This window comes from Bemisia tabaci, chromosome 3, assembly GCF_918797505.1.
Source record: "Bemisia tabaci chromosome 3, PGI_BMITA_v3".
Taxonomy (NCBI): Eukaryota; Metazoa; Arthropoda; class Insecta; order Hemiptera; family Aleyrodidae; genus Bemisia; species Bemisia tabaci.
The window spans coordinates 42,573,356-42,600,251 of NC_092795.1; the positions used below are offsets into that span (position 1 = coordinate 42,573,356).

A 26,896-nucleotide genomic window follows, 5' to 3' on the forward strand; every position below is an offset into this window, starting at 1 on the left:
AGCGGACATTCCGCGCGCGTTTGAGCGGCCTCTCGCGCGGCTCCAGCTCCGTCTTGCCCTCTTCCCGCCGCCAGAATTAAAAGAGTCCACATTTCAGCGGCTACGGCTCGGCTCCAAGTGATAGCGCCTCCCCCCCCCCCCCCCCCCCCCCCCTCGGCCAGGCTCGGAGACCAGGACGACGACGATTCCCCGAAAATCTGATTAAGAAATTCACCAGCAGCCTACTTCTCACGCGGGACCTCAGCCCGCGGTCGACGGTGTCACGCCGTAGCCCCACCGATGGCGACAGATTTGCCACGAAAAAAACGAAAGAAAGATAAAGGGAAGACTAAGCGCCATCCTACTGCTCAAGGGTTGCTATTGAACCTACCACAAAGGAACTTTTGCTTTTTTGCGATCGATGCAAGAATGGAGATGTTGCATGTGTAAGGAATTTGCTATTTGACTGTTGATTCTTGTGTAAAAGTTCGCAAGAAACACGATGGTGCCACTGGTTTTCTCTGAAGTCAACTCCCGAGCCCGAGCTCGAAAAAAGCTCTCAAGTCGAGGCCGAAATGGAGGGGACATCCCACGCTATCCTGGGAGTCCACCTCTACATCAAGACAAACTCTCCTTGCAAAGATAGGGAGCAAATACATTAGCAGTGATGCCGTGTTTTCAGGTTTAGAGTCCCCAAATGAAGTGGCAGCCCTGTCAATGTACTTACTCCCTATCTTTGCATGGAGAGTTTGTTTTGATGTAGAGGTGGAGTCTCAGGATAGCGTGGGATATCCCTTTCATTTTGGCCTCAACTTGAGAGCTTTTTTTGAGCTTGGAAGTTGATTTCAAAGAAAACCAGTGGCACCATCGTGTTTTTCGCGAACTTTTACGTAAGAATCAACAGTCAAATCGCAAATTCCTCAGCAATAGTAGTTCCTCATTGCAAAATTAAGTCCATTTGTGCTTTGAAGAACCCATAAGCCCAACAGACTTAGAATTTTCGACGAGAGCAGAAGCTCCTAGATGTACACTAAGGTTAAGCCTGGAACGAGTAGAATTAGGCATTAATAGGAACCAACAGTTAAAACAAGACGAGCGGCAAAACACGAGAACACGTTGCGTTATTTACCGGTCGCTCTGAACTCGAGTGGGCGCCGAAGTTTTATGTCTCAATAATTGATTCCGACTGAATCGTTTTCCATTCTTGATTCGAGTCCGACCGATCGTGAGTCACTCAATTAGGGTCTTCGCTCGGATGCTACGTTGTGGAGTTACATCTCATCTTCTCATTATGCGATGCATGGGCAGCGTTGAATATAGGGAGCCTCGCGATCGAAGCTCAGATTAGGCAGGACTTTCATTCGGAGAAATTAAACACGAAAAAAAAACACCGTTTAAATGGGGAGAAAATGGGCCGAGGAATACGATAAGAATACTAATACATCTTGTTGGATTTGCCTCATCAAAATTTAATGAGGAGCATGGTGGATTTCCCTCCCTCCTTTGTTTTTTTTTCAAATTTCAAAAATGAACTTGCAAAGGAGACATTAGCTCAAAATCATCAAAATCGGATAATTCTCCCTCAGCGAGAGTATTATTAGGAACAGTAAAAAACTGAATGAGGTTCGCACGATAATTCCCTACTTCTCTGCATCCTTTTTTTTTACTTTCCTTCTTCTAAAAACAAAAAGAGAGAAGGGTGAAAAATCATAATACTGAGAATACTTAAAAATTGGTCAAATCTGTGTTTGAATTGACTGACAAAAATAAGCTTAGAAAATTGATCCTTCATTCTTATCTATTTTTACCGTAGAGGTGGTATATGACCAAAATTGCTAAGACACTGCTAAAAAGAACGTTAAAAACTACTCCTCCTTTCATTCCAATCGAGCTTTATATTGCGCAATTAAAATTATAAATCTTACGATTCGAGAACGAGTTAAAATCTCACATTGCGCGAATAATAAATCGAAGTTAATCACGCATGATATTTGCATCCAAACTCGTAATTTCAGATATTAACGACATTGTGGACCGATAAATCTGCCTTGAAAGTTAATGAAAGTGATGGTCGGTAGAAATGAACGTAATTTCGGCAACGAATTCGAAGCGCCACGCCACCGTCAAACAGAGCTTTCTCCTTCTCAACACTCAACAGGTTATGTACCTTTGAGAAGATCTTATTCCCAGACTACCACCGCGCCATCCCCTGGACATCAAAAAGGGGTTAACTGCATCATAAAGTTCGAAGATAATTTTTTTTTTAACGAGAGGGAGTAGAGGCTGGATTATTTTCAATGCATTCTTTCTTTCAAGTTTTCATTAATCCATTAGCGAAACATAAGGAGGAAAACGATTATGAAAATAACGACTTAATAAGTATGGATGATTCCTGATGTCTTCGTGAATTTCACCTGAGTAGTCGGGTACCCATAAAAACGGAGGATGAGAGGGCATCGGAGTTTTTGATCCATCATAAAATTCATAAAGGTTACGTACGTCCAACGCTTCAAAATTTAACCGCGGGCATTGTGTTTCACTCTCCAGCGGCAGTTCCAACGCGGCAACAATGATTCACGTGCCGGGGTATAAAACATGAGCCAGTTTAAAGGCGAAACAATCAGTTTTTAAAGCAAAGCTCCAGTATAATACGGGTATTTTAGCCGCAACGAGGCGACGTGTCAGGCAACAAGGGTCAAATTAAAGTTAACCGGGGTCATTTTCAATCAATTAGCGAAAATGGACGGGCAATTTGCGCGGGCCAAATGGTAGCTAATGACGACGGGTGGTCCCCGGTCCCCCCGCTCCTCCACCGTCCTCCTCGCACCCCGCATTCCGCGCCCTCCCCTCTACGGCAGAAAAATGAAGCGGCGGTGTTTAGCCGTGCAAAAACTGCCAATTTTTTAAATATGTTACCTTATATCCTTTACAGAAGCATATACAGCCGTTTAGTGCAGCTCAGATCAAAATCCAATCGAAGCGGCACACAGTGGATCGAGTCAATAGGAGAGGTCAGCAACATTTAGAAACTTCAAACGCTTTCGGTAACAAATTTGGCAACATTTTTTCCCCCACATTTAAACCTATGGAAATATATCGACTCTCGAAAGGGTCAGGTGCTCCGACCAGAATCAATTATTCAACGCAGGTCTAAATGGAGGAAAGCCGATGTTGCCAAATTGCTTGCCTTAAGTGTGGACAGGCGGCTGGGAGAAGATGAGATACACTTCAGAATTTTAGTCAAATAGGTTTCTAGGGATACCAAGGGTGTCTACTTAAACAGACTGGCCAAAAATCAGTACTTCGACAGTACATTCCCAAGAAATTCAATACCTCCACCACAGAAAAATTCAGTACTTTACCAGTACCTCCATTTCACGAAATTCGAAAAATTTCAAAAATTTGAATTTCTCGCTCAAATTGGGACAATGGTGACGAATAAATAAAAAAAGTTCCGGGCCTTCTCGCGGAATTCCGCACTTTTTCAGTGCTTCCGGACCGCCCTTAAAAGATCAGTACTATTTCCGGACTTTCGGAAAATTCCGGACCTGTAGACACCCTGGATACATTGAAATTCTAGCAGTGGAGACATCACATCGAGAAGGTGAAAGGAAAAACAAATAATAGAAAAGTCGTGCATGTAACGCCTTACGTAAGTTAGACTTTGTGATGAATTACTGGTGACACAACTTTGATTAATTCGGGCGCACACTTCTTTTATTGTCGAAGAATGGTTTCGTATTGACTCCTGCTACAGAGAACCGCGACGGCGAGCTCGACGGATTAACGCGGTCCAAGTCCTGGCTCGCGACGAGGGGACCAAACTAATCAATTTTTAGCCCATTTGCGATAATTTCGGAGCAATTAAAAGGAGAGCGGTGCCCGCTATTCACGGCCCGAAAGCGTGTAAAGAGTGCGGGTAAAATGACATAATGGTGCGTCGCGATGGGCGGCGCAAAATTAATTAATATTCACGCGGCGCGGCGCCGCGACGCTGCTCGTAATACAATCTCACACGCTGCCAAATTTCACCATTGATACTAGAAAATTAGATCCATCTTTTCATTTTTCCTCCGAAACTACGCAAAAAATCATTCCCTCCGTAACCTGACTTTGGATCAGTTTTTATCACACCGTGCTTTGCAGGAGACGGTCCAGCGAAGTTCATCGCGTTAGCATTGTTCGCACGACGTTAAAATTATTTGCGAACATTTATCTTAATGGCAATTTATGCGTCTGCTGCCCTATATTTTTCCACTATTGAAAAGCCGGAAAATTCACTGGAAAAATACCGGACCTTCTTAGATGTTGAATACGCACGATCTACCTGGCCGTCTTCATTTTGATATCTTTAACGTTTTTAGCATCCATATTCTGAAAACTAAGATTCAGAAGAGCTTTGATTGGCTCGATCTTAAGCTCAACTTTTTCCCGGCAAGTTTTTCAATCGCTACTTAATTGAACTCTCGCGACTTTGTACTAAGGGCAGACTCATTGTTGACTGGATAGAGGAGTAAAGGAAATCGGTCGAAGAGGTAAGATTAATTCAAGCATTCCAGGTGCCTGGTCAACACTCCCAGATCGAAGTCAAAATCTCTTGTATTTCACTTCTCTGTGCATTCTTAAAATCTCATAAAACAGACGATGAAAAAGTCTGCACACTCTGGTGTTCCGATTCTAATAGATCCTGCTATTCAGATGAGTGCTTTCCAGCACTGCATGAAGATTTTAGAAAAGGATATCACCAAAAACTAGCTTTATGACAAGTCGGCATTGTGGAATTATGACTACATTAATCTGAGCTTTGAAAGGTCATCCTAAGATTTGTACGACCACGGAACAGCTGATTCCCCTAGGTTAACGCTTATACGAATACGACAATGAAAGGCTACGCTCGCGCTATATCAAAATTTGGGCCCTGCTTGTTTTTGGGCTACCTCAGTTTTGCACTGCTGCCGTGAAACAATTACGCAGAAACATTGAAATCAGCTGATTTCATCTACAAACTAGCAACTACGAACAGGCTCATCGCTCCAAACAGCAAAAGCTTGCGCACGAATAAAAGCTTAATTACACCCCCTCCGCCCCCGCACCCCCCGCTGCTTGTGGTCTCGGTAGAACTAGCCGGCTCGTTTCATTAGCGATAATCGTGCAATTACGGATCCTCCTAGATAAGACATTGATATCTGTTGCGAAGAAGATACTGTGAAGAGAAGAATACGGGGAGAGTAGAGGCTGAAAATCAGATGATTCATAATTTGAATGGATTTGAAATGGAATGAGCGGCACTTAATTATCGGAACATGGTTGAAAATTTGGCGAGGTAAATGAACGCATCTTCTGATAAAATGGACTGCGCAAAGCAAAAAGGAACCAAGCCACATAAGCTATGGCCAAATTTAATTTGACAATTTGACTTTTTACATGAAAGCGGTTGTGCGGATTATGGTGCAAATTTTAGTGCATTGTCTGCATAGCGCAAAGTAAATTCCTTCAAATTTTCAAAGAAAACTGCACAACCGTTCTCTCGTAAAAAATTAAATTGCCAAGTTAAATTTAACAATAGCTGGTGTGGCTTGGTTCCTTTCTGCCGATCGCAGTTCAAATGGAAGTTTCATACGACAACGAAAGATCTTGGCAACCTGTGTGGGATTATATCAGGATTGAGTTTGGATTTAACTTGCTGAGCACCATTATTTTGCCATTTCTACTTAGTCGATCTCTGCGTTCTCAAAAAACTACCAGTCGAAGGTAAAATAAAGGTTACAACAAACTGTCAACTGAAACATGAATTCATCATTTTTGAAGCTCTATTTTCTTTTCGCTAAGACATCAGTCGATGTCTTTTCTCAAGATGTAGTCCTTTTCTACTTGATAAATTCCAATTCCAAAAGTAGGGTGCGAAATATTTAGTTGAAAAAATCGTAACATGGATTCTTCATATTTTTCGAAATTATGCCTTACAGGAAGGAATAATGAGTGTTCTCAAAAATTTATTTCAGGAATAATTAGAACAGAATAGTTCATTTTTTCTGTGAGGATCGCGAGATTCACTACTGTATAAAAGGTATTCACCTTCGCAGGGGTAGCATTTAATATCCAAAGGTGAATGATTACAGACAATTTTCGAAGATTCGAGATGACGTTGACCTTCCAACCTTTTATCTTCCTGCTGAATATGATTTTAAAATAAGGATTTGGGGTTAATTTTTTAATTCTGAACTGAGTATCATACACAAATTTCAAACTCGAGACAAAATATCAATGCACGAGACAACACTTTACAGATTTGATTGCGGCTGTCGAGGAAACTCACCTAAATCGCTACCGGCACAGATAGAAAAGTTACATTGATGAACCAACATTTAACCAGTGAGATCGTACGAAAAAAAACACGCCACTATAAACGATATAATCTTGGTGAAAATTAGGATGATAATGAATATTTGAGTGACAAAAGCAACGGAGTAGAAACATTTGATTGAATAAACTTGAGCAGGGCAGGGAACGGGCGATGAAAATAAAATAAAAATAAAAATAAAAAGCGATGGAGAGTAAACACGGGTGGAGACGGGAGTGAAAGAGAGGCGCAGAATGATAAGTATGGAAGACACTGCAGAAAATTGATAAGATTAAATTTTAACGCGAATTTCTCGCATTGTTCTGAAATACCTATCGTGTTATTTGGGCGCCTCGATAATCGACTTGAGTGGCGGCACTTCGCCGAGCTTCTCCTCTTATTCTCCAAGATATAAGTAAATTCGTCACCAAAAAGCATGGAGCGAGGCTCATTGTTTAATGCACCGTGCGTTTTATTAGTCGGCTTGGATCGAATGAATCCATAAAAAATAATGAAAAGTGTTTACTTCAGTGGCGATTTTCCAAGTTGGCAACACTGTTTTACTTCTATTTAAATCCATTTAAAATATCGATTTTAGGTCCAACCAAGAATCGATTTTTTTGCATAGCTTTAAATGGAGGGAAAACAGTGTTGCCAAATTTCAAGAATCTCCACTGGTTTATACCTTATGTGGATTTTCAGTTTTGGCGTGATGGACTTTAGGTGCTATCTAAGTATTTAGAATTATGACTATTATACGTGGGATACTTTGGAAAAATCTAAGCTTTAGTTTCTATATCAATTATCACGGAATTTTCTCACTGAAAATCACCTTTCAACTCATAAAATAAAGTAAAGAAGAACCGACTCTCAATTGGACTGCATTTTGCAATTTGGAACTATAGATTCTGGCTCATCTGAAAAAAACACTTATGTGCATAGGGAAACCAATGGCACATACGTTGTTTTTAAACCGGGCCAGAATTTATAGTTCCAAATTGCAAAATGCAGTCCAATTACAACCATTTTCAACACATCGATAAACTGAAAATTCCATTTTTCCAAAATAATCCACCAAATGGTTTAGTGTTTCGTATTTTCGTATATTCTTCTAAATTTCATTAAAAAAAAAAAAAAAAATATGAACTGGCTCCTGCTATCACCGATCATCGGCATCACTCGGCACTGATCAATTCGTGGGATGGATGATATTAGATCGCGAAAATTCGCTTGATGACGGCCAGGTGAAAAAAATGAAAATGGCGAGATGACGCGTTGACGAGTCCAACCGACGCGCCGTGACGTCACCGCGTGCGTTCCCATGCCCCTGAGTTGGAAACTGGCCCCACGGATATCATAAAATAGATTTAATTCGCGTGCCAAGAAAAATTGGCGGAAAATTTCCAGACTTCCCGATGGTTCCGATCATTAATCAACGCCTGGCGAAACTAAATTTAAAATTTAGCACGTGAGAAAAAACTACTGGATACGTCGAGTGATGCGCGAGCAGCCGGCGCGCGGCGTCCGACGCAGGTCTCTCGCGAACCAGTTCGCCCTCGTTTCGACGATGATTCTCTGACGATGGAACGACTGCGTTTTTCGCTGAACGTCGTTACACATTGATTTCGACGCCAGACAGGGATTACTTGAAAACTGACTTACGCTCTTCTATCAGCGAAACGACGTGTACCAACTTAGAGTCAAGTGCACCCTAAGATAACATAGCTGGTAGGAATAAGGGAGCGTTCATCAATAAATGAGGGGCTTGGAGGACAAGGCGCTTAAGTGCAGTTTCTGAAAAAATTGAGATATTACAGGGTGTGTAGTTCGATTTCATTTTGGGAAATCCTAGTGAAATCCTGATTTTTCCTGATTTTTAACTGCTAAATCCTGATTTTATAATTTTTCCGAAACCTGATTTTTTGCGGAGAAAAATTAACGGACGGATAGGTAACGGATAATTAACGGAAAATAAGCGGACGGCCGACTTTTCTCAAATCCTGATTTACTTACGACCGAGTTTTCCTCAAATCCTCATGATATCGGGATTAAATCCTGATTAACCACAAATCCTGATAGAATCGGGAAAATCCTGATGCTAGACACCCTGTATTAATTAATTGAAGTAAAGCTATAGGTTGAATGCACATTCTGTGAAAACTTCGCTCCTAAATTCCAATTTTTAAGCTTCAAAAAGTCAGTTTGAGCTTTCTTTCCACCTTGAGGATCCAGGTAATTTCGAAACTTCAAACACGTATTCCACGAAATAGCAAAAATTGCACTTATGCGCCTTGTCTTCCAAGCCCCTTAAATAGGCTTTCTCGTTACGTTTTAACGCGTTGCCCCCAGCGTGGGATGCACATGCACAATTTCCCAAACCTTCCTCACCTACTAAAAAGCAGGGGGACGTAAATAGGTACAATAGACGTCAATATTCTTGAAAAACCTACAATTCGAAGTACAGAAAACGGGCCGTAGCGTGCATTGTTCAGTGGGATTCGACACGAAATAAAATTTTTAACACTATTTACAAAATGACTTGTTTGCGAACAACCAACCTCAGTTTCGGGAGAATCGATGATAGAAATGTCCGGACTCACTTATGATGTTGACCTCTATCCAAGATGCCCGCAATGCGAGCACCTCCTTTTCCTTCTCTATGCTGATATGTATCTATGCAGAATTTTTAGAAAAATCTAAACGGAGGAGAAACTTTTTGGTCACCTTGTATTTATCGGCACTTTACAATATGACGCAGGAGCGCTCGAGAGGTTACTCACTTGCATGCACAGAGTTGGTGAGCAGCGGTGATAAATCATAACGACAACTGCGTTCTGGACGAACTTTTCATGAAATTTATTAATAGAGCACACTATCGCGCTTGATGATCTCACTGCAATCAGCTGAACATTCTGGAATGCTCCACAATCCAGCGGAAGAATTTTGGGAGGTGGGAAAAAGAACAGAAAAATTACTTCCGCGATCATTAGATTACTTGAACTGACAATGAGTACAACAGAAAAGCTACTTCGTCTTCGTGCAAAATGTGTCAATTTAATCGTTCAGTTCAATAACGGGCCCGCATTTAGAAATTCGTTATATTGCAGAAAAATGGCCTCTGAGGTCAGAGCCTTAATTTTTACTTCTTCCTCTCCTGCATCTACCTTCGTCACCTCCTCCCCTCAAAAAAAATAAAAATAAATAAATAAAAAAAAATTGATCACTTATAGGAGGTTCAAAACATCGGCAAGTTCCACTCAATTCAAGAACGATTTAATTCAGCTCTAGAGATTTCAGAATCGTACGTTTCTAAACAAAAAGCACAAAAACTACGGTAACATCTATTAGCTCCTTTGAGATGGCTAGTAACAACATAAACGACAAATACTTATAGTCTGCCGTGCTAAGGAAAAACAACGTATGAGCATTCGATTGTTGCCGAATTTCCTCTCAGAAATAATCTATTTTTGAAGAGCGTTAAGACGATTTTACTTCGAAATTTGCAGACCTTTTTAGATCAAGTTTTGAATAAAATCCTCAGAAAAATCGATGGAGAAATATTCGCAAACCTGAAAATTCTTCGTCCTTGAAGAAAATCTGGCAACGTCTGATGGCTCACACGACGTTTTTCCTTTGCACGGCAATATTGGCCTCATATAGTATTTATCGTTCGTTTGCAGTTTTTTCCCTCTCAGAGATGGACTCGAACGCTCTTTGTGATGAGCTCAAAGGCGTGGCGTGAATTGCGATGCATCGATTGTTATGCCATTTAAACCTGTGGAAAAGGATCGATAAACAGGGTGTTCGCAGCGAACACCTAAATAATCGATTCTTTACCATAAATTTAAATGGCATAACAACCGATACATCGCAATTCACGCCACGCATTGATGAGATACGGCCAGATTCCACCGCAAAACCAAGTCCCACGGCAAGGGCGCGACGTGAATTCATTGACGAACGTGTACGACTCTAACATTTCCCGCTCCTCGCGGGAGATCATTCAACTTGCGACGTAACAAGACGAAAAACGCGAAAAATTCGGCCGGTGCCTATAAATGAGGGCGTGATGGTTGCCGCTGCAGCAGAAATTATTTGAGAAGTCTATCAAAACGCGAGGGAGGAGGAGTAACAAGCAATTAGAACGGTGACTCAAGTACGGACAACATTATAAGCGCGCTAATAAAGAATTTTAACAGTTCGCTTACAGGGAAAAACACCGATTCTCGCTCGGAGCAATTAACTTCGAACAATTGCGTAACGCGGATTTTTCCCGCAACTTCCTATTCCGGGCGAAATATTCGTTTTGAATTGGACTTTTTCGTTTATGATTTGGACTTAAAAACTGTGTTTTCGACAAGATGATTCCTTCCTAATACGCTAAAAATAAGGTATGGCAAGGATCAGGGTGTCTGGTAAAACAGGCAGGTCAAAAATAAGTACTTTTACAGTACTTTTTCAATACATTCTCAAGAAATTCAGTACCTCCTCCAACAGAAAAATTCCGTACTTTTTCAGTGCCCCATTTGACGAAATTAGAAAAATTTCAAAAATTTGAAATTGCGACAAAAATGACAAAAAATTCGGACCTTTTCGCGGAATTTCCGCACTTTTTCAGTACTAACGGACCGCCCTTAAAAAATCAGTACTATTTCCGGACTTGTAGACACATATCCTAAAGATGTCTAATGGCAAACCCTAAATGCGGGTGGGCGCTGCAATGAGTTTCCTTTTTCCCAGAAGCAGACAGTAAGTGTAAGGGAAAGAAACGACGAGCACAGCATTTTGGAATGATCGATTAATATGAGGCATACGTTCACTTAAATTATGTTTTCTATTTCTGTCCTACCACACCGGGAACGATATGCGAGGGCGCCGTGGTTCTTGGAACGGAAACGAGGCAGAGGAGGAGTGAGGACTTGCTAATCAGGTAAAAGACAACGGCAAACAACGTAGCGCCTGACGACAAGCAGTCTGCGAGACGCAAGTTTAAAATACTGACGAATCCGAATTCCGAGTTCATCATCTTATTGTCCCAGCATTTCCTGCAACCGCGAGATCAGCATACAGCTCCCTTACGTATACATCGGCGCATTCCATTGAATCGATCCATGCGAGATCCTCATATTTCTATTTCTATTTAAGGCTCGAATCGTCGACTAAATATTTTAGACATCAGTAATTACCTATCAGCAATTCATGGACTGGTGGGTGGGGGAGGAGGGTGGGAGACTTCTAGCCGGACTCTCTTTAACGCTCAACTCCTCTAGTGCACGAGGTGTCAAACAAAATTTAATTTTGGACTTTGATATTTGGACGCATTTATGTAAAATGGAACTATGTACGAGTGGAAAGATGGGGTGTGCTCGTTAGTCAAGGGCCATAAGAATGAATGGGGATTTTTGAGCGCCAGTGAAGTCAGCGGCGACGATCCGGACGCAAAACGGCGACGACTTTTCGTCGTCGGGCTGCTGTAACTCATGAGCCCTGCCCACAATGCTGTTCATATGTCCACGGCTCACGAGTTAGCGCTCAGTTCCTTTTGATTTAATGTAAAATCCCGCTTTTCCATTTTCTCAAAAGGGATTATATCCACTTGTACATTGTTTCTTATGCAGCTTGCACGAGCACACCCCATCTTTCCGCTTGCACGTAGTTCCTTTTAGCATAAATACGTCCATTTTGGACTAGCCTTCCTGATGTTTCGCGCGAATTAATTGACGCTCCTTAATTTAGAAAATATACATATATTTAATGATTTATGAAATGTTTGAAATGATTTTAAAGCACTCGGAATTTCGTGATCCGTGACAGCTTTGCCGAATTTTTCCTTATTGCGTCAAATCCTGATATTTTCCGGTTTTTAATGACGGCAGACACCCTGTAGTAGCTGGTGAATGTTAACAGTTGACCGAGAAAATTTGTGGAATTGGAACTTGATTATAGTATGTAATCACCGCATAATTTCAAAAAATTCGACCTGAAACATTTCATTATATAGTCTGGAGATGGATTCTTTTCTTCAATTCATACAGTAACCGGGTTGTTTGATATTAGAATCAGTGGCGTGGCGTGCTTTGCGATATGTCGATTGTTATGCCATTTAAACCCATGGAAAAGGATCAATAAGCAGGGTGTTCGCAGCGAGCACCTTAATAATCGATTCTTTACCATAGGTTTAAATGGCATAACAATCTATACATCGCAATTCACGACACGCCACTGATAAGAATCTGTTCTTCATTCGGGGTTTTTGGCTAGTGAACTTAAACAGGGCTTTAACTTACCGAATAATGACCGAAAGCTTCGCGATTCTCAGCCCTTGCGGTAAGTTTGAAGGTTGAAAAATATACTCCACTAATTATGAGGAAAATCTTCGCGCGCGAGATGAAATTCTTGAACTTAGGGTCACAGATCAACTTACCTGCAACAAATTACAAAACATGAATTAGAACTCGGTGAAAATTAAAAACAAACAAGTCAATAAAGTCGTGATCTTTCGTAGCCCTTGACCAACAACTTTGCCGTCATCAAGCATTCACGAGAAAATGAAAAAGAGGAGAGAAAACAGAATGGATACATTTAGTTTTTGAAAAGGCTCAATCCTTGGAAAACTTTCTGGCGACTTGTGAGATCCTAACATTGCGAACCACAACGGCATGAGCGTCATGTGCAAATTAGCATACGACTTCTCTAAAAATACTACGTGCGGAAAAGCGGCGGCTAAGCAAAGGGGGAAGGGAGGGGGGCGACTGTTTAAGGGCACCGTGCGAGTCTGGAGGGGCGCCAATAGCTCGAGAGGAAAAGGCACAACGTGTCCTTCCCTATTCGCGGAAAAGGATAGAAGAAACTTCATTGGGTAGTGTAAACTTCAGAGCAAACAATCGACGAGAAAATAAGAAGAAAAGAAAGTGCTTAAACAATAGGGGGAAGAGATTTAAATTTTAACACAGATATCTCGTTATTTAAGCAACAGCATTGCTCCGTATGAAATACGACCCTTACTTAATTTTTAAGTAAACAGGTCTTCGAAAGTAATTCACGGATGTAAATCGTCTTTCGCGATGATAAAGAGAGAAGAGATCGGGGAGAGGTCGGACATCAACTTTTTGATTAAAACTGCAAATTATCACGTCCACTGGAAAAAAAACACATTGGACCTAGAGTCCAGACTCTTAAAAACATCGACAAGAAAAAGTATTCTTGATTCGATCAGAATCTAGCTTAAATCAAGAACCAAGCCTCTTGTTTTAAGCGGATTTCGTGTTGATTCAAGCAAAAATCCGATTGAATCAAGAGTATTTTTTCTTGTTAATGTTTTCAAGAGTCTGGACTCTTGGTCCAACGTGTTTTTTTCCAGTGTTTATTTCGTCACATTTTAAATTTTAAGGAGTGCGAAGAGAAGAAAATTTTATGAGGAAACCAACGAAACCACTTGCATAACCTCAAAATTTTGCATAAACGGAGTTATGAGCTTTTAAAGTTTTTAAATTTTGTCCAACTTCTCGCATTGACTCGATCCACTGTGCGACGCGGCTGAAAACTTGAACGTATTGCAAAGATGCGACGGACTGGCGCGGCGAGACGGAGGAGCACCCCCAGGGATAATTTAGTCATTGAGCATCATGACAGAGGCTGAGCACTGAGCAGCTCCGCCGGTGTAATGAGCGGTGGTCAGAGGTCCGAGACTCCGCGAGCGACCGCCCGGCATATGACACAAAGCCAGACGTCACTTAGAGCCGAGTTGGTTGCCAACTAATGATGCAATTTGTGTATCCGGGTAATTAAAATCATTTTGGCTCCGGGCACCAGATAGGGTTGCTGGAAAAGTCTGTAAAGAATTGGGAGCTGTAGCTCTTCCGGTAAAGGTTGATGCCCGGCAGATCTTGCTCTGTGAGATAAAACTACAATAGTGACGCTTAACGCATGTTGCCTGAGCCGCGAGGGTTGGGGTAGGTTGGGTTGGGTTGGGTTAGGTTAGGTTATATTAGGTTTGGAAGCTTAGGTTCAGAGGGGGAGGGGGGTGTTGAACCGCGAAGCAATCAGGGAGTGCAGCCCGCTATTGCTATAAATTTCAAGGGACCGGTACGAACTGTCCATCGACATCATTAAGCTTTCCAATCGGTTGCGAAAAATGAGGCGTACTGGGAAAAGAAAAACACATTGGATCTTGAGTCCAGACTCTTAAACATCGACAAGAAAAAATGCTCTTGATTCAAGCGAACTTTTGCTTAAATCAAGAACCAAGCCTCTTAATTTGAGCGGATTTCCTTTTGATCTAAGCAAAAATCTGATTGAATCAAGAGTATTTTTTCTTGTCAATGTTTTCAAGAGTCTGGACTCTCTACATCCAATGTGTTTTTTTTTTCCAGTGTGGTAATTGTTGAGTAACACAGAACATCGAGCAGTGATAAAATCTAAATCGAATGTCGATCCACCAACTTCAGAACTGGTATTCACGTTGCGATGAATGAATCAAACGCACTTGAAAATAGAAAGCTGACCAAACAACGATCATGAATACGAATCTGCGGAATAAAATATTTTCCACAGGTGATTTTTAACTCCTCGGCTGGGGAGAATAAATGACGCGGGAACGAATCAACGCATATATGAGAACAGTCTTTGTCCGAGTCAGAATCCACAGGTTAAACATTTGCAGAGAGAAATAAGATACAAGGAAAAAAGGCATCGCCACACCGTAAAATGGCGCTTTAAGATAATGCTCTGCTTATTTGACACCCTAGTCTCCTCCGTCTAATCTGACGACAACTGTGGATTAGGAAACAATTTAACGTAACTAGGTAAAAAAAAAACCTGCACAAACTACACGCACCTCTGAAAAGAACGTCAAAATGTAAGTAGAGTACTCCTGGGCACCGCATAACGTCCTCTTAAGGTCATTATGTTAATTGTGATGTTTTATGCTTTCTAAGAATTTTTCACTTTCGGGGAACTGGCGCAAATTATCTGATCAACGCGAAAGAAAAGTTCTGAACGGTGCGGATTAACACTTACGCCACTTGTTTACTTACTTGCGTACTTCTAAAATTATCAATATCAAAGGTTTTTCCGACAAGAAAATATACGCAAAATGTTTCATTGTTTATGGTTCTAGCGGCCCGATACTAAGTGAAAGGATTGCCGACAATAATTTATTTTCTCCCTCTTTTTTCTGGACTTTTTTTTCGGGGGGTATAGGATGCTATAACTCTTCAATAGACGAAGAATACAAAATTTAATTGTTTTAATCTCTTTTTGATATAGATCTTCCGTTTATTTTTGTTTTTCGTCAATATTTCATACATTCTAGAAGATCCCCGCATTAAATACAGAAAGTGCACAAATGCACGTCTTAAATCTTGAAAAGTATTAAATTCAGTACTAATTCGCGCTAAAAAATCCCTTTACGCGAGAGGGTAGGTTTTCGAGGCTTGAAAACTTTTCTCGCGATTCCACAACTTCCAGAAAAACTTCTAGGAATAATAACGAACGAGCCAACTTTACACACCGTTCCAAACCGCACAACCAGACAACATCGCAAAGCAAGGAGCCAATCGTCTCACTTTCACTCATTTGTCCTAATTGCCACGACCAAATACTCACCCTGTGGAACAAACTCCGAGCTAGGAGGCAAAAGGCTATCGATCTGCCATGAAGGAGTCACGATTCAAGGGCCACATAGCCAAATAGCCCATTAAACGCCAGCGTTAATACAGCAAAACGAGAGTATAATGTACACCAAGCGGCAATTCGGCCGATAATGCTTCCTGGAGGCTGACTCAGAGGTGCAAGGAGTTCAGGTTGCAGGTCTGGAGGGAAAAAAAATCACAACTTATTCAGCTGTCTGAAAGTAGTCTTCCGCCGTGACGTCACAGAACGAGACGGTTCGTGTAACAGATTGAAACGCTCACAAAAATGGCACAAATCATCTGAATCTATTAACCGTTCTACAGATCATGGCTAAGTTGATGAAATTTTCACCTAGAGACTGACACATTTTTGAGCCGTGACCAGACGGGCTGCGTGTACAACCGCTGCCAGAGCGGAATGGAACCCTACTACTTTATACATTGCTTACATCGAGTGGGTCTGGAAAATATTTTGACGCAGTAAAGGACTTGTCAATGTGCTTAACTTTGGGCTGAACAGTGAACAGTGCTTAAAAATTACTCAAAATACGGGTAAGCGGCAGTAGCGTGGCGTTCTTTGACATGTATCGATTTATCTACCATTTAAATCCATGGAAAAGGATCGATAAGGGGGTGTTCGCAACGAGCACCTTAATTACCGATTCTTTACCATAGCTTCAAATGGGGAAATATCGATAATCGATCATTCATGCCTCGCCACTGGTAAGCGGTGGGCCTGGGCATCGGGAACAGACGATATGGTTAAACCTGGCTAAGCGTTTTCGACCCTGGTAAAATAATTGAGTAATACGATACGATGTTTCTTACGGATTAACCAGTGAAAATTTGAAACAACTTTGGCTTCTCATCCCTACCACTTATCCTACCTCCAGTTAATCCGCGTCACTATCGTAAGAGAATTATGCTCGGAAGTGATTTCACGACTCGCTCCTCAAACAACGACGATTGAGGTGACTCCAGTACAGTAAATACAATTGTGTTCAAGTGCTATCGCTGAATGGAATTTAATATTTTTTCACACTCAAGTAGAGTAATTCAACAACTGCGGTTGATAAACAACACCTGCCAACTAACTTCGATCGAGTTTTCACACACCATTCTTCAACACTCTTGATTTTACAGAATTGTTTCCTCTCGTACCATGATTCCCCATTCTGGAAGCTTTCTGATCACCCCTTAAGGTACGTGACCAGTAGCACACAGAGTAATTGTCATAGTGTGATAGTTAAGATGCGAAGTTCACTGAAAACTAACGGAAACGAAACTTCTTTACGGCAGCCGCACGAGAAAAATTCATTTTACTTACATAAAAGAAAAGAATGGAAATGGTTACTTCAAAACAATTTCTCACCGTTTAGGACACCAGAATCCGAGGGTCTTAATTTTCTCTTTTAAGGAATTGTAACATACCAAGATGTCATCACTACCAAACACCGTGTTCGAATTTCTAGGGTATCACGTAAAGGTACTTATGTCCGTCTTGTGCACCGATACCATTTATTTATCCACCCCCAATCTTTCTTTCTCCATCTTAAGATCAATAGGTCTGCCGTTCGGTGATGATTGGAAACTGTAGGCGAGTACGTCTGAATTTATTTAGGCGCCACGTGACAAAACAAAGGCGAAAAAATAGGCGAACGGACGAAAATAAAATGGTTGAGAGTTTATGAGCGAGAAAAGGCGGGGATATGAATAATATTTAAATAAATATGGCCCCTCCCACCACGGCGAAATAAATAAATAGATGGATATATAAATGAAAGCAACCCCTTCATTCTTGCAACGGAGGACACCTTTGGCGAAGGAATACTTCGCGAAGTTAACTCATCTCGCCCTTCGTTCTCGGAACGCCAGGAATGTTCCACGGTTTGGATATGAAGAGGGCGCCCGGAGCCCTTTTTCATAACTTACCGACCCCCGCCCCCCTCCTCCCTCGATTGTGTTCGCGATTGTCAATCATCTTTTATACACTGTAAAAATTCACAAAATCCCTTCCCCTTTGACATACTCATCATTCCGCTACGAGAGCTGTCTTTGTTGCCGTTTGGAGTTCGAGGCCTGAAACGAGGCTAGACTGCTGTGCTAAGGAAGAACGCCGTATGAGCCTTCAGGTGTTGCCAGATTTCCTCTCAGAAAATAACTATTTTTGAAGAGAGTTACGAATGTTTCTCCTTAAAATTTTCACAAATTTTAGATCAAATTACGAACAAAATTCTCTGAAAAATCGGAAGAAAAGTATTTACAAATTTTTCCGAAAATTCGTGATTTGACAACGGAAGTTGGGCAACATCTGAAGGCGCATACGGCGTTCTTACTTAACACGGCAGTAGAGGCTTCGGATACCGAGAGGTATGTTGGAATCATTCTCGTTAAATATTCTCTAGTGTCCTTCTGGAAAGCTAAACAACTTCCCGAGAAAATTAGGGGTCGCTCATAAAATACGTAACGCGCCGGGGGGGGGGGGGGGGGGGTTGTCCAGGAAAGCGTTACATCATTTGATTCTAACGTGTTAGAAGGGAGGGACCTACGCCGCGGAAAAATTGAGGTTATTGTTTGGAAAATCTCTACAGAGAATGAAAATGTCGATTAATATAACGTAAGCGGCAAGAGGGGAAACGATGCCGGTAATTTCAAACCTGAGGTAAGTATTGAAAATCTCGACACAAAATGCCACACATTTGCGAGAAGAGGAAGAGGTATATTATAGCAAGGATGGCTTAATATTCTTCAGGGGTGATTTACACCTAGGAGACGAGGGATGGGGAGGAAGGTAGGGGTTCGAAATTCCGAAATTTCGGTGTGGGGTATTTGTAAACAATCCCATACTAGTCATCAAGCACCGAGTATGGTTACTTTTCCGATTCCTCATGTTTTAACTCCGTTCTGTACATTCACAGGGATGTACATCGTTGTGAGGCAATCTCTACCTTTTAGTTTTCTCGTGATGAATCGCTCCCCCAGCCCCCCTCACGAACCCCTAGTTCATAAACTGTTACGCACGGCCATGTCTCGGCTGCCTTGTGTTAACATTAGGTCAACGCTAGTCCCCCTCTCCCACCCGACGCCAACTTGTGTAACGAACTGCACTACACCGTCGTCGTGGGGATCGAGCTTCATCTGCGGTGAAAAGATCGATCGCTCTTTTCGATACAGCCTGAGCCCCAGGCGAGAATCTCGAACTTCGATCCTCGAGAGTTCGTCCGATCTTTCGATTTCGAGGCTCTAAGCCACCGCCGCACAGTGGATCGAGTCAATGGAAGAGGTCGGACGAAATTTGGAAACTTTAAAAGCGTAACTCCATTTATAGAATACTTTGAGGTTCTAAAAGCAGGGTTGCCAAAAAATTTGGAAAATGGAATTCTCTGACATCTGACACATTTTGGTGAAATTCCCTGACAATTGAAGATATGCCAGATGGTAAAAAGACATAATTAGAAATGGTTTTCAGGCAAAATTTGTCGTTCGAAATGTCAAACTCATTCTACAAAGCAAATAAAGGTGGCTTCATAATTTATTCCTACAATTTTCGTCATTTTCCGTGCACTGGAAAAAAAAACACATTGGATCTAGAGTCCAGACTCTTAATAACATCGACAAGAAAAATTACTCTTGATTCAATCAGATTTAAGCTTAATTCAAGAGCCAAGCCTCTTAATTTGAGCGGATTTCCTTTTGATTTAAGCTTAAATCCGATTGAATCAAGAGTATTTTTTCTTGACGATGTTTTTAGGAGTCTGGTCTCTGGATCCAATGTGTTTTTTTTCCAGTGTGACATTTCCAGGTTTTCCTTGACTTTATAAAATTTCCTGACCGTGGCAACTCTGTGAAAGTAGTTTCATTGCTTTGCTCGTAAAATGTTTTTCTTACAACACCCCTTGAAATTTAAAATATGACGAGATGAACATCAAAATTTGCAGATTCAGTAAAAGATTTCCCGTCCGATCTCTCTGATTGACTCGATCCACTGTGCGTCGAGGGACGAAAGGGGGACACGAAGTCAGCGACGGCGGCGAGTGGGGACGCAGCATGACAAAAAATGCTGTTAACTTTTTACCAGCGAGCGCATTTCTTAGGGGCCGCGAGGGGAGGAGGAGGAGGGGGGGCAGTAATTGCACGAGGAAAAATAAGTACGATTTAAAAATATTATACATACCGAGGGATAATTAGCCGAAGGATATCGCAAAAGCGGCGGGGCGACGCACATAAACTGGGAACGCAACATTCCGATATCTAAACCTTTCGGCATGCCGGCCGGGCCGGTGCTCATGCTCATGTTGGTGCGTGGCTCGGCTCGCATTCGATAGTGGTTCGATGTATCGTTTGGTTCAAAACAATTGAACATAACCTCGAAAAAAAATGTTAGGATTTAACATGGAAAAGCTGAGAATGAGAAAATTACCTATTTGATACTCGCAAGAATAAAAATTTGATCACAAATGACATAAGGTTTCTAAATTGACCTTTGAGGCTATGTTTACATGTGGAATCGATCGATATCGATAAAATCTCACCTGTTCGATATATCGAATACGATCTATAAAAACAGGCCACGGCCGGTCGCCGGTCGCGCCTTCCCTTCGAGCCGGCAGTGACGCCGAATAAAAGCCGCGACGCGCGCACGCACGGCCGGAGGGTGGCGTTGCCGAGACGGGGGCACAAGGGGGGCCGCTACGGGGGTAGCACACCGTGTAACCCAAAACAAACCGATTCGACACGAAGACTGGCTATTGTTCTAAATAATAGAAGTTAGGGCGGCTCCGAAAGGCATGTATCTCCGTGACCACAGTCACAGTCCTGGGGATCAATGTGAGCAGGGGTTGGAAAAATCCGGTTGCTTGGAATTTCGACACACGTTTTGATTTGGTCATCTTCAAATGACGCCTTAAAAACTTTAGAGACAGCACGATGACCCATCGTGCCGATTTGAATGCGTTTAAATGCCGGATAGGGTATTAAATTAGCAAAAAATTCAACCTTTAGCATTATGTCTAAAGCTGCAGTGCCGTACTAAGGAAAAACGCCGTATGAGCATTCGAATGCATGGCCGGATTCACCTACTTGCCGCCCATGGGCCGCCTGTATTTTGCCGCCCCCCTCTCATTCGTTTTGAAACTCGATAAAAACCATCAAATGGACGTGTCAGCGGGGGAGGGGTGCATAAGACGGATTTACTCGTGTTGAACACATTTTTTGGGAAAGCCCTGTCAACACTACTAGCAAAAGTTCACGGAACTTTGCACGAAAGTTAAGTTCCGTAAACCTATCTCTATGTGGACAAGGCCTTCCATTTATAAGAAATGAACGAAAAAATTATGAAAGAACAAACATAAATGTGGTTCAATGATTTTGACTTCCGCCGCCACGCCGCGCAGACCGCACCGTGTTGGACGCAATGCGTGAAGTATTCACGCAGTCTTGTAGGCGCTATGCGTTTCACGCTGACCGCACTGTGTTTGGGTCAATGCGTGAAGTATTCATGCATTCCTGTAGGCGCTATCCGTTTCACGCTAACCGCAACGACCGCACTGTGTTTGATGCAATGCGTGAAGTATTCGTGCAGTCTTGTAGGCGCTAATATGTGTTACATGCCGATCGCCGCGCCGAGGGCTTCTCTTTCTCATCTCAAGTCCTCGTTATCATTTCTCTCTTAGTCGCGCCGTTCTAGGCCAAATTGCGTGTTTGGTTTCTCTTGTAACTCGACTTATTGAGGGTGCTGTCTTTTGTATCACTGAGAGACGACAAAATTAGAAATTACTTTACTCTCAGGAAATGAGAGATTTTGTCGCCTTTTCTCGTTTGTAATTTTGTTTTTATAAATCAGATTTTTTTTATATACCTACGCTTTAAAAAAATTGCAAATTTTTGCCGCCCCTTCGATTTGCCGCCATGGGCCGCGGCCCATGTGGCCACCCCCTCAATCCGGCCCTGTTCGAATGTTGCCAAATTTCCTCTCAGAAAATATCCATTTCTTAAGGAAATTGGGAATATTTTTCCTTGAAATTTTTAGACTCTATGGTTCAAATTTCGAACGAATACCTCCGAAAAATGGGAGGAGAAATATTCACAAATTTTCCTGATCATTCGTTGTTTTTCGAAGGAAAAGCGGCGCCTGATGGCTCATACAACGTTCTTCCTGACCACGGCAGCGCAGATATAGCGCCGTCTTTGATAACGCCGACATGTTCCTCGGGAATTTTACACAGGATTAATTGGCGAATCCTTCGCCCTTGCCGAGGCCCTGTATGCTCTGTTAGCGGAGCCTTTGCCGGGAGAGCGATAAAGTGGCGCCAGGCGGCATTTCCGAGCGCGCACCGGCGATAAGAGAGGACACGGCCGTGTTTGGAGGTGGACCGGTCGGTGGTAGGGAAGCGGTGAGCGGTGAGCGCGGAGTCCCCGAGACAATCACCGCGTGTCGGCGGCGCGGCGGCATGCGGGGGTCGCGACCGGGCCGGGATGCGCCCGGTAATTATTAATGGGCCGATTGATTGATTCGTGCATTGATAACGGCCCCGGTGACGGGCCACCGATAACGGGCATCTCGTTAGTCGACGAGCCGCGCGCTGCATCGCGACGCGACTTATTAAGCGGATATACTCCCGGTGCGTTCGCGGCTTCGCAATTAAATCGCTCGACGCACCTCTTGCGATCAGTTCGAGGGACCGACAGGGACTCCCTGTTGCCCCAATCGCCGTTGGTGGAAACTTCTACTTTTGGGACTCCGAGCACTTATATTCCTATAAATAAGAAAAAAAAATTCTGATGGTTCCATGATTTTTAGGTACCTATTATCAAAATTCTCAAAATCCAAGATACGTCCATTTTCAGAATCAAAAATTTAAAAATTCCTATATTATCAATCGTGTCTAAAGACACAGAAAACTGTGTAAATTCCATGATTCTTTGGCACAAAAAATGAAGCGTTCCTAATAATAGTGGAAGTGTTTACGCGGTCAGTGTTTTTTCTTTTACTTTTTGAGGGATTTTGTTGGAAGGGGTTTATCTTTGGAGGGGGGGGGGGGGTTCTTTTTCATGGAGCCCCTGGCGGAAATGGGGAACGGAACTTACGATCGAAAGTAGCAGACCTGATTGCTGCCCCTCAGTATCAGATTCCAGCATTTTCGGGATACCAGTGCTGAGACTGTTTTGATCCTGATTCAGAGGGGTGACAATTACAAAGATTATGCTTGGGATCAGATCTATATGATCTCTAGAAATGGGGGGTCTCTACGTTTGTGAGACATCCCGCTGAAGAAGTAGTTGGTGCGAGTTCTTGGAGATTTTTTCATGCCATATTTTGTTACGCAAGTTTCATTACCTACCACCGAGAAAAAAACTCATGACACGCGACGAATAAATATTTAGGCGCCAACGGAGAGTCGATTGGTCAAAACTGCCAATTCTTGAGGAACCAGAGATGATCGTCTAACGATGCACGGAATATATAAACTGCGAAAAAAAGGGAGAGAGGAGCGACGAAACGTGTGAAACCGATCTCTTCTGGAGCGCTAACTAAAAAAAAGTGACCAACAGAGATTTGTTCACTTGCCGTTTGGGTAGGCGCACGCGCGTAATGCTTGCTCGCCACCCCCGTACATCATGAGCAAAAAATTACATTTCCTCATCAACTTTTTTTTCTGACGAAGAGATTAATTAGGTCTTATGAATCCGTTTACTATTCATCTGACTTCCAAAGCTTGCGATTACCTGAGAAGCGACACGTCTTTTGGCCCATCAGAGGCTTAAATTCAGTGTTTAAAACTCGGCATTAAGTCTTAGCAGCCATCTAGCCTGCAACTTTTTTCCTTAGAAGCCAAAATGCAAAATTGCTCTTTCGGAATGCCTCGGGTCAGAAATACACCGAAAAATCCCAAAGCTTGGCCACTAGTTTCATTCATTAGCGGCCGAAGGCGATTTCTTACTAGCAAATTGTTGTTTGGGCGGCGGGTGTTTCAAACACTGCTTGAATTTTGTCACGTGATTCATCCCGGTTTCTTGGTGGATCAGGGCCGCAATTAGCACTTAGGGGCTCGGGTGCTTATCATTAGATGTCCCAAATTTTGAAAGATAAAGGCCCCATGACACCCAAAATTCCAGCTTTAGAACATATCTAAATCTGAATTTAAAACTTCAAGGACCCCCAGAGGATCTGAAATACTGAAAAAAATCACCGAAGGGGGGGGGGGGGGCACCCCGACTAATCCGGCCCTGCCTTGTGTACTTCGGAAAATGCTCGCGACTCTTTCAACTCAATGAGCAATTTGAAACGAATGCATACAAGTATTTTACAAGTATTTAGTAGCAAAAATTAGACATTACAAGTTCCCCCCGAGCTGAGGCGAAGACCAAAACTTCCAGAAAAGTCAAAGTAAATATAAGCGATTGTGAGTTTGAAGCAGGTTATTCTAACAGTCCTGAAGTTCCATATTGAATTCCGCGAAAGTCAATGATAACAATACTATTCCAATAATGTTTGATAAGGAGAATTCTGACTGACGTAACCGATTTTCAATTCAAATAATCATGGTCAGTTCTCGAGGCGACGCTGCAACATCGATCAAAAAAGGAAATTTTACCCAGAACATGACGATCTAAGAAGGCTTTACGAGTCAAAACTGATCAAACGTGTAAAACATCATTCAGAGGGTCGACTAAAACAGGCTGGCCAAAAATTAGTACTTTTACAGTACATTCCCAACAAATTCAGTACCTCCTCAGTGGGAATATTCATTACTTTTTCTGTCTTCCAATTGACGAAATTCGAAAAATTTCAAAAATTTGATTTACCGCTCTAATTGTGAGAAAAATTTAAAAAAATGAAAAAATTTCGGACCTTCTTGCGGAATTTCCGCACTTTTTCAGTACTTCCAGATCGCCTTTTCAAAATCAGGACTATTTCTGGTCTTGGAGACACCCTAATCATATCAATTCGCATTCAAACGATACTTGATTGGTATAAAGGCGGTAATTTACAAATAATGGCAACGGGTGATGTGGCCCACACTTTACTCGCGAATGCATTGGTGAAGGATTGATGTGTTATCGAGGTAAAGGATGTACATATTCTCCCAACCTAAGTACTCTACTGCCGTGCTAAGGAAAAACGCCGTATGAGCCTTCAAGCGTTGCCAAATTTCCGTTACTAAAACTCGAATTTTTGGGAAAATCTGTGAATATTTTTCCTCCAATTTTTCAGATTCTTTTCTTGGCATTTTCACCACTTTTCCTGAAAATTTCAAGGCGAAATATTCATGACTTTCTTCAAAAATAACTATTTTCTAAGAGGAAATTTGGCAACTCTCGAATATTCATACGGCGTTTTCCTTAGCACGGCAGTCTAGCCGGCTCTATGGCACCTCCGATTATTTCGGATCGACTTGGCAGCGCTGCGCTAGAGCAAACTTGGAGGGCGCGAACACTGCTTTCAGAAAAAGTTGTCAACATCAAAACCAATATTGGAGGATGAACGACTCCGGGCGATAAAAACAATACATTTACGAAGCCTCTGAGTCGCGGCGCGGCGGGAAGGATTAGTGCCATGATATTGATATGAGGTAATAACTAAATGGAGTTATGACGAAAACTGACGAGTTGACGAACTATGAACTCTTTTAGTGTTACGTCACGCTAGACATGCTTACACGGAAACAACACCGGTCTGCAGAGAATAGCCCATGTTCTATGCCCACAGCATGCTTCCGAAAATGTAACACCCCCCCCCCCCCCCCCCCCCCGAGTAGGAAAATAGTAAAGGCAACATCCTCCTGACAGTAAGAAGGTACATTCTTATCGCACGAGGATGAAAGGACGCACAATGGATCGCGTCAATAAGAGAGGTCGGACAAAATGTGGAAACTCCGTTCATACAAAACTTTAAGGTTCTAAAAGTCGTTCCATCGGTTTCCTCGTGAAATTTTCGTACCCTGAAATTTTAAAATGTGACGAAATAAGCTTCAAAATTTGCAGTTTCAGTCAAAATTTTCACGTCCGACCTCTCTAATTGACTCGATCCACTGTGAGACGCTTCGGACTGAAAGGTAACTGCAGCATAGACCGAAGCTCGAGTGGTGGAAATTCAATGAGTAAAAAACACAAAGAATCGTAATCTCATCTTATGAAGCACTTTCATAAGAAGCCGTAAAATTTGTTCGTGCAAATTCTCTACTTTTGTAAACCCAATAACTGCACCGGAAAAAAAAAACACATTGGATCTAGAGTCCAGACTCTTAAAAACATCGACAAGAAATACTCTTGATTCAATCAGATTTAAGCTTAAATCAAGAGCCAAGCCTCTTAAGTAATTTGAGCGGATTTCCTTTTGATTGAAGCTTCAATCAAAAGGAAATCCGCTCAAATTAAGAGGCTTGGTTCTTGATTTAAGCTTAAATCTGATTGAATCAAGAGTCATTTTTCTTGTCAATGTTTTCAAGAGTCTGGACTCTAGATCCAATGTGTTTTTTTTTCAAGTGTGCTCCCGGATTTCCGTGACTGAAGCCACCCCGAAAGAGAGCGAGAGATATAGACAGAGAGAGAGGTTTGTTTGGAACTGAGACGGCGGCATGGTCGCAGTAAGCAAGACCGACAGACATGACGCAATCCGTATCAAAAGAGTTCGTTACAAAACTCGGCTCGGCGCTACAACTCCCGATGCAGCGATGCACTTCTCGTCGCGCGAGTTCTCGTCCGACTTGGCGACGTGGTGACTGATGCGGCACTATCAGCGACGCACCCGTGCATGTTGGCTCACCACCGACCACCGGCGAAAATAAGCCGCCGAGACATTAACGACGGAAATAAAATATTTCACGCCGGACATTGACGCAGAAACGATTCGCAGAAGCGGAAAAAAAAATAAAAAAAAAAAAACTCGACGACTAACTCTGGGAAAGAGATGGCGCCGCACTAGTCGGCCAGAGCCAAAATCTGG

At 42.3% G+C, this 26,896-nt stretch overlaps 1 protein-coding gene across 4 annotated transcripts in view; it reads right to left on the reverse strand.

Moving 5' to 3' along the window:
• sd (TEA domain transcription factor 1 homolog scalloped) overlaps positions 1–26,896 on the reverse strand; it is a 182,268-nt gene that overhangs the window by 144,756 nt on the left and 10,616 nt on the right. Inside the window, exon 1 of one of the 4 annotated variants that reach the window (XM_019052294.2) lies at positions 6,296–6,441. The exons of the other annotated variants lie outside the window; for them this stretch is intronic. Within the exon in view, the coding sequence (XP_018907839.2) occupies positions 6,296–6,344 (49 nt within the window). The 5' untranslated portion in view covers positions 6,345–6,441. Of the gene's footprint in view, positions 1–6,295; positions 6,442–26,896 lie in introns of those variants that run through there. 4 annotated transcript variants of the gene reach the window in all.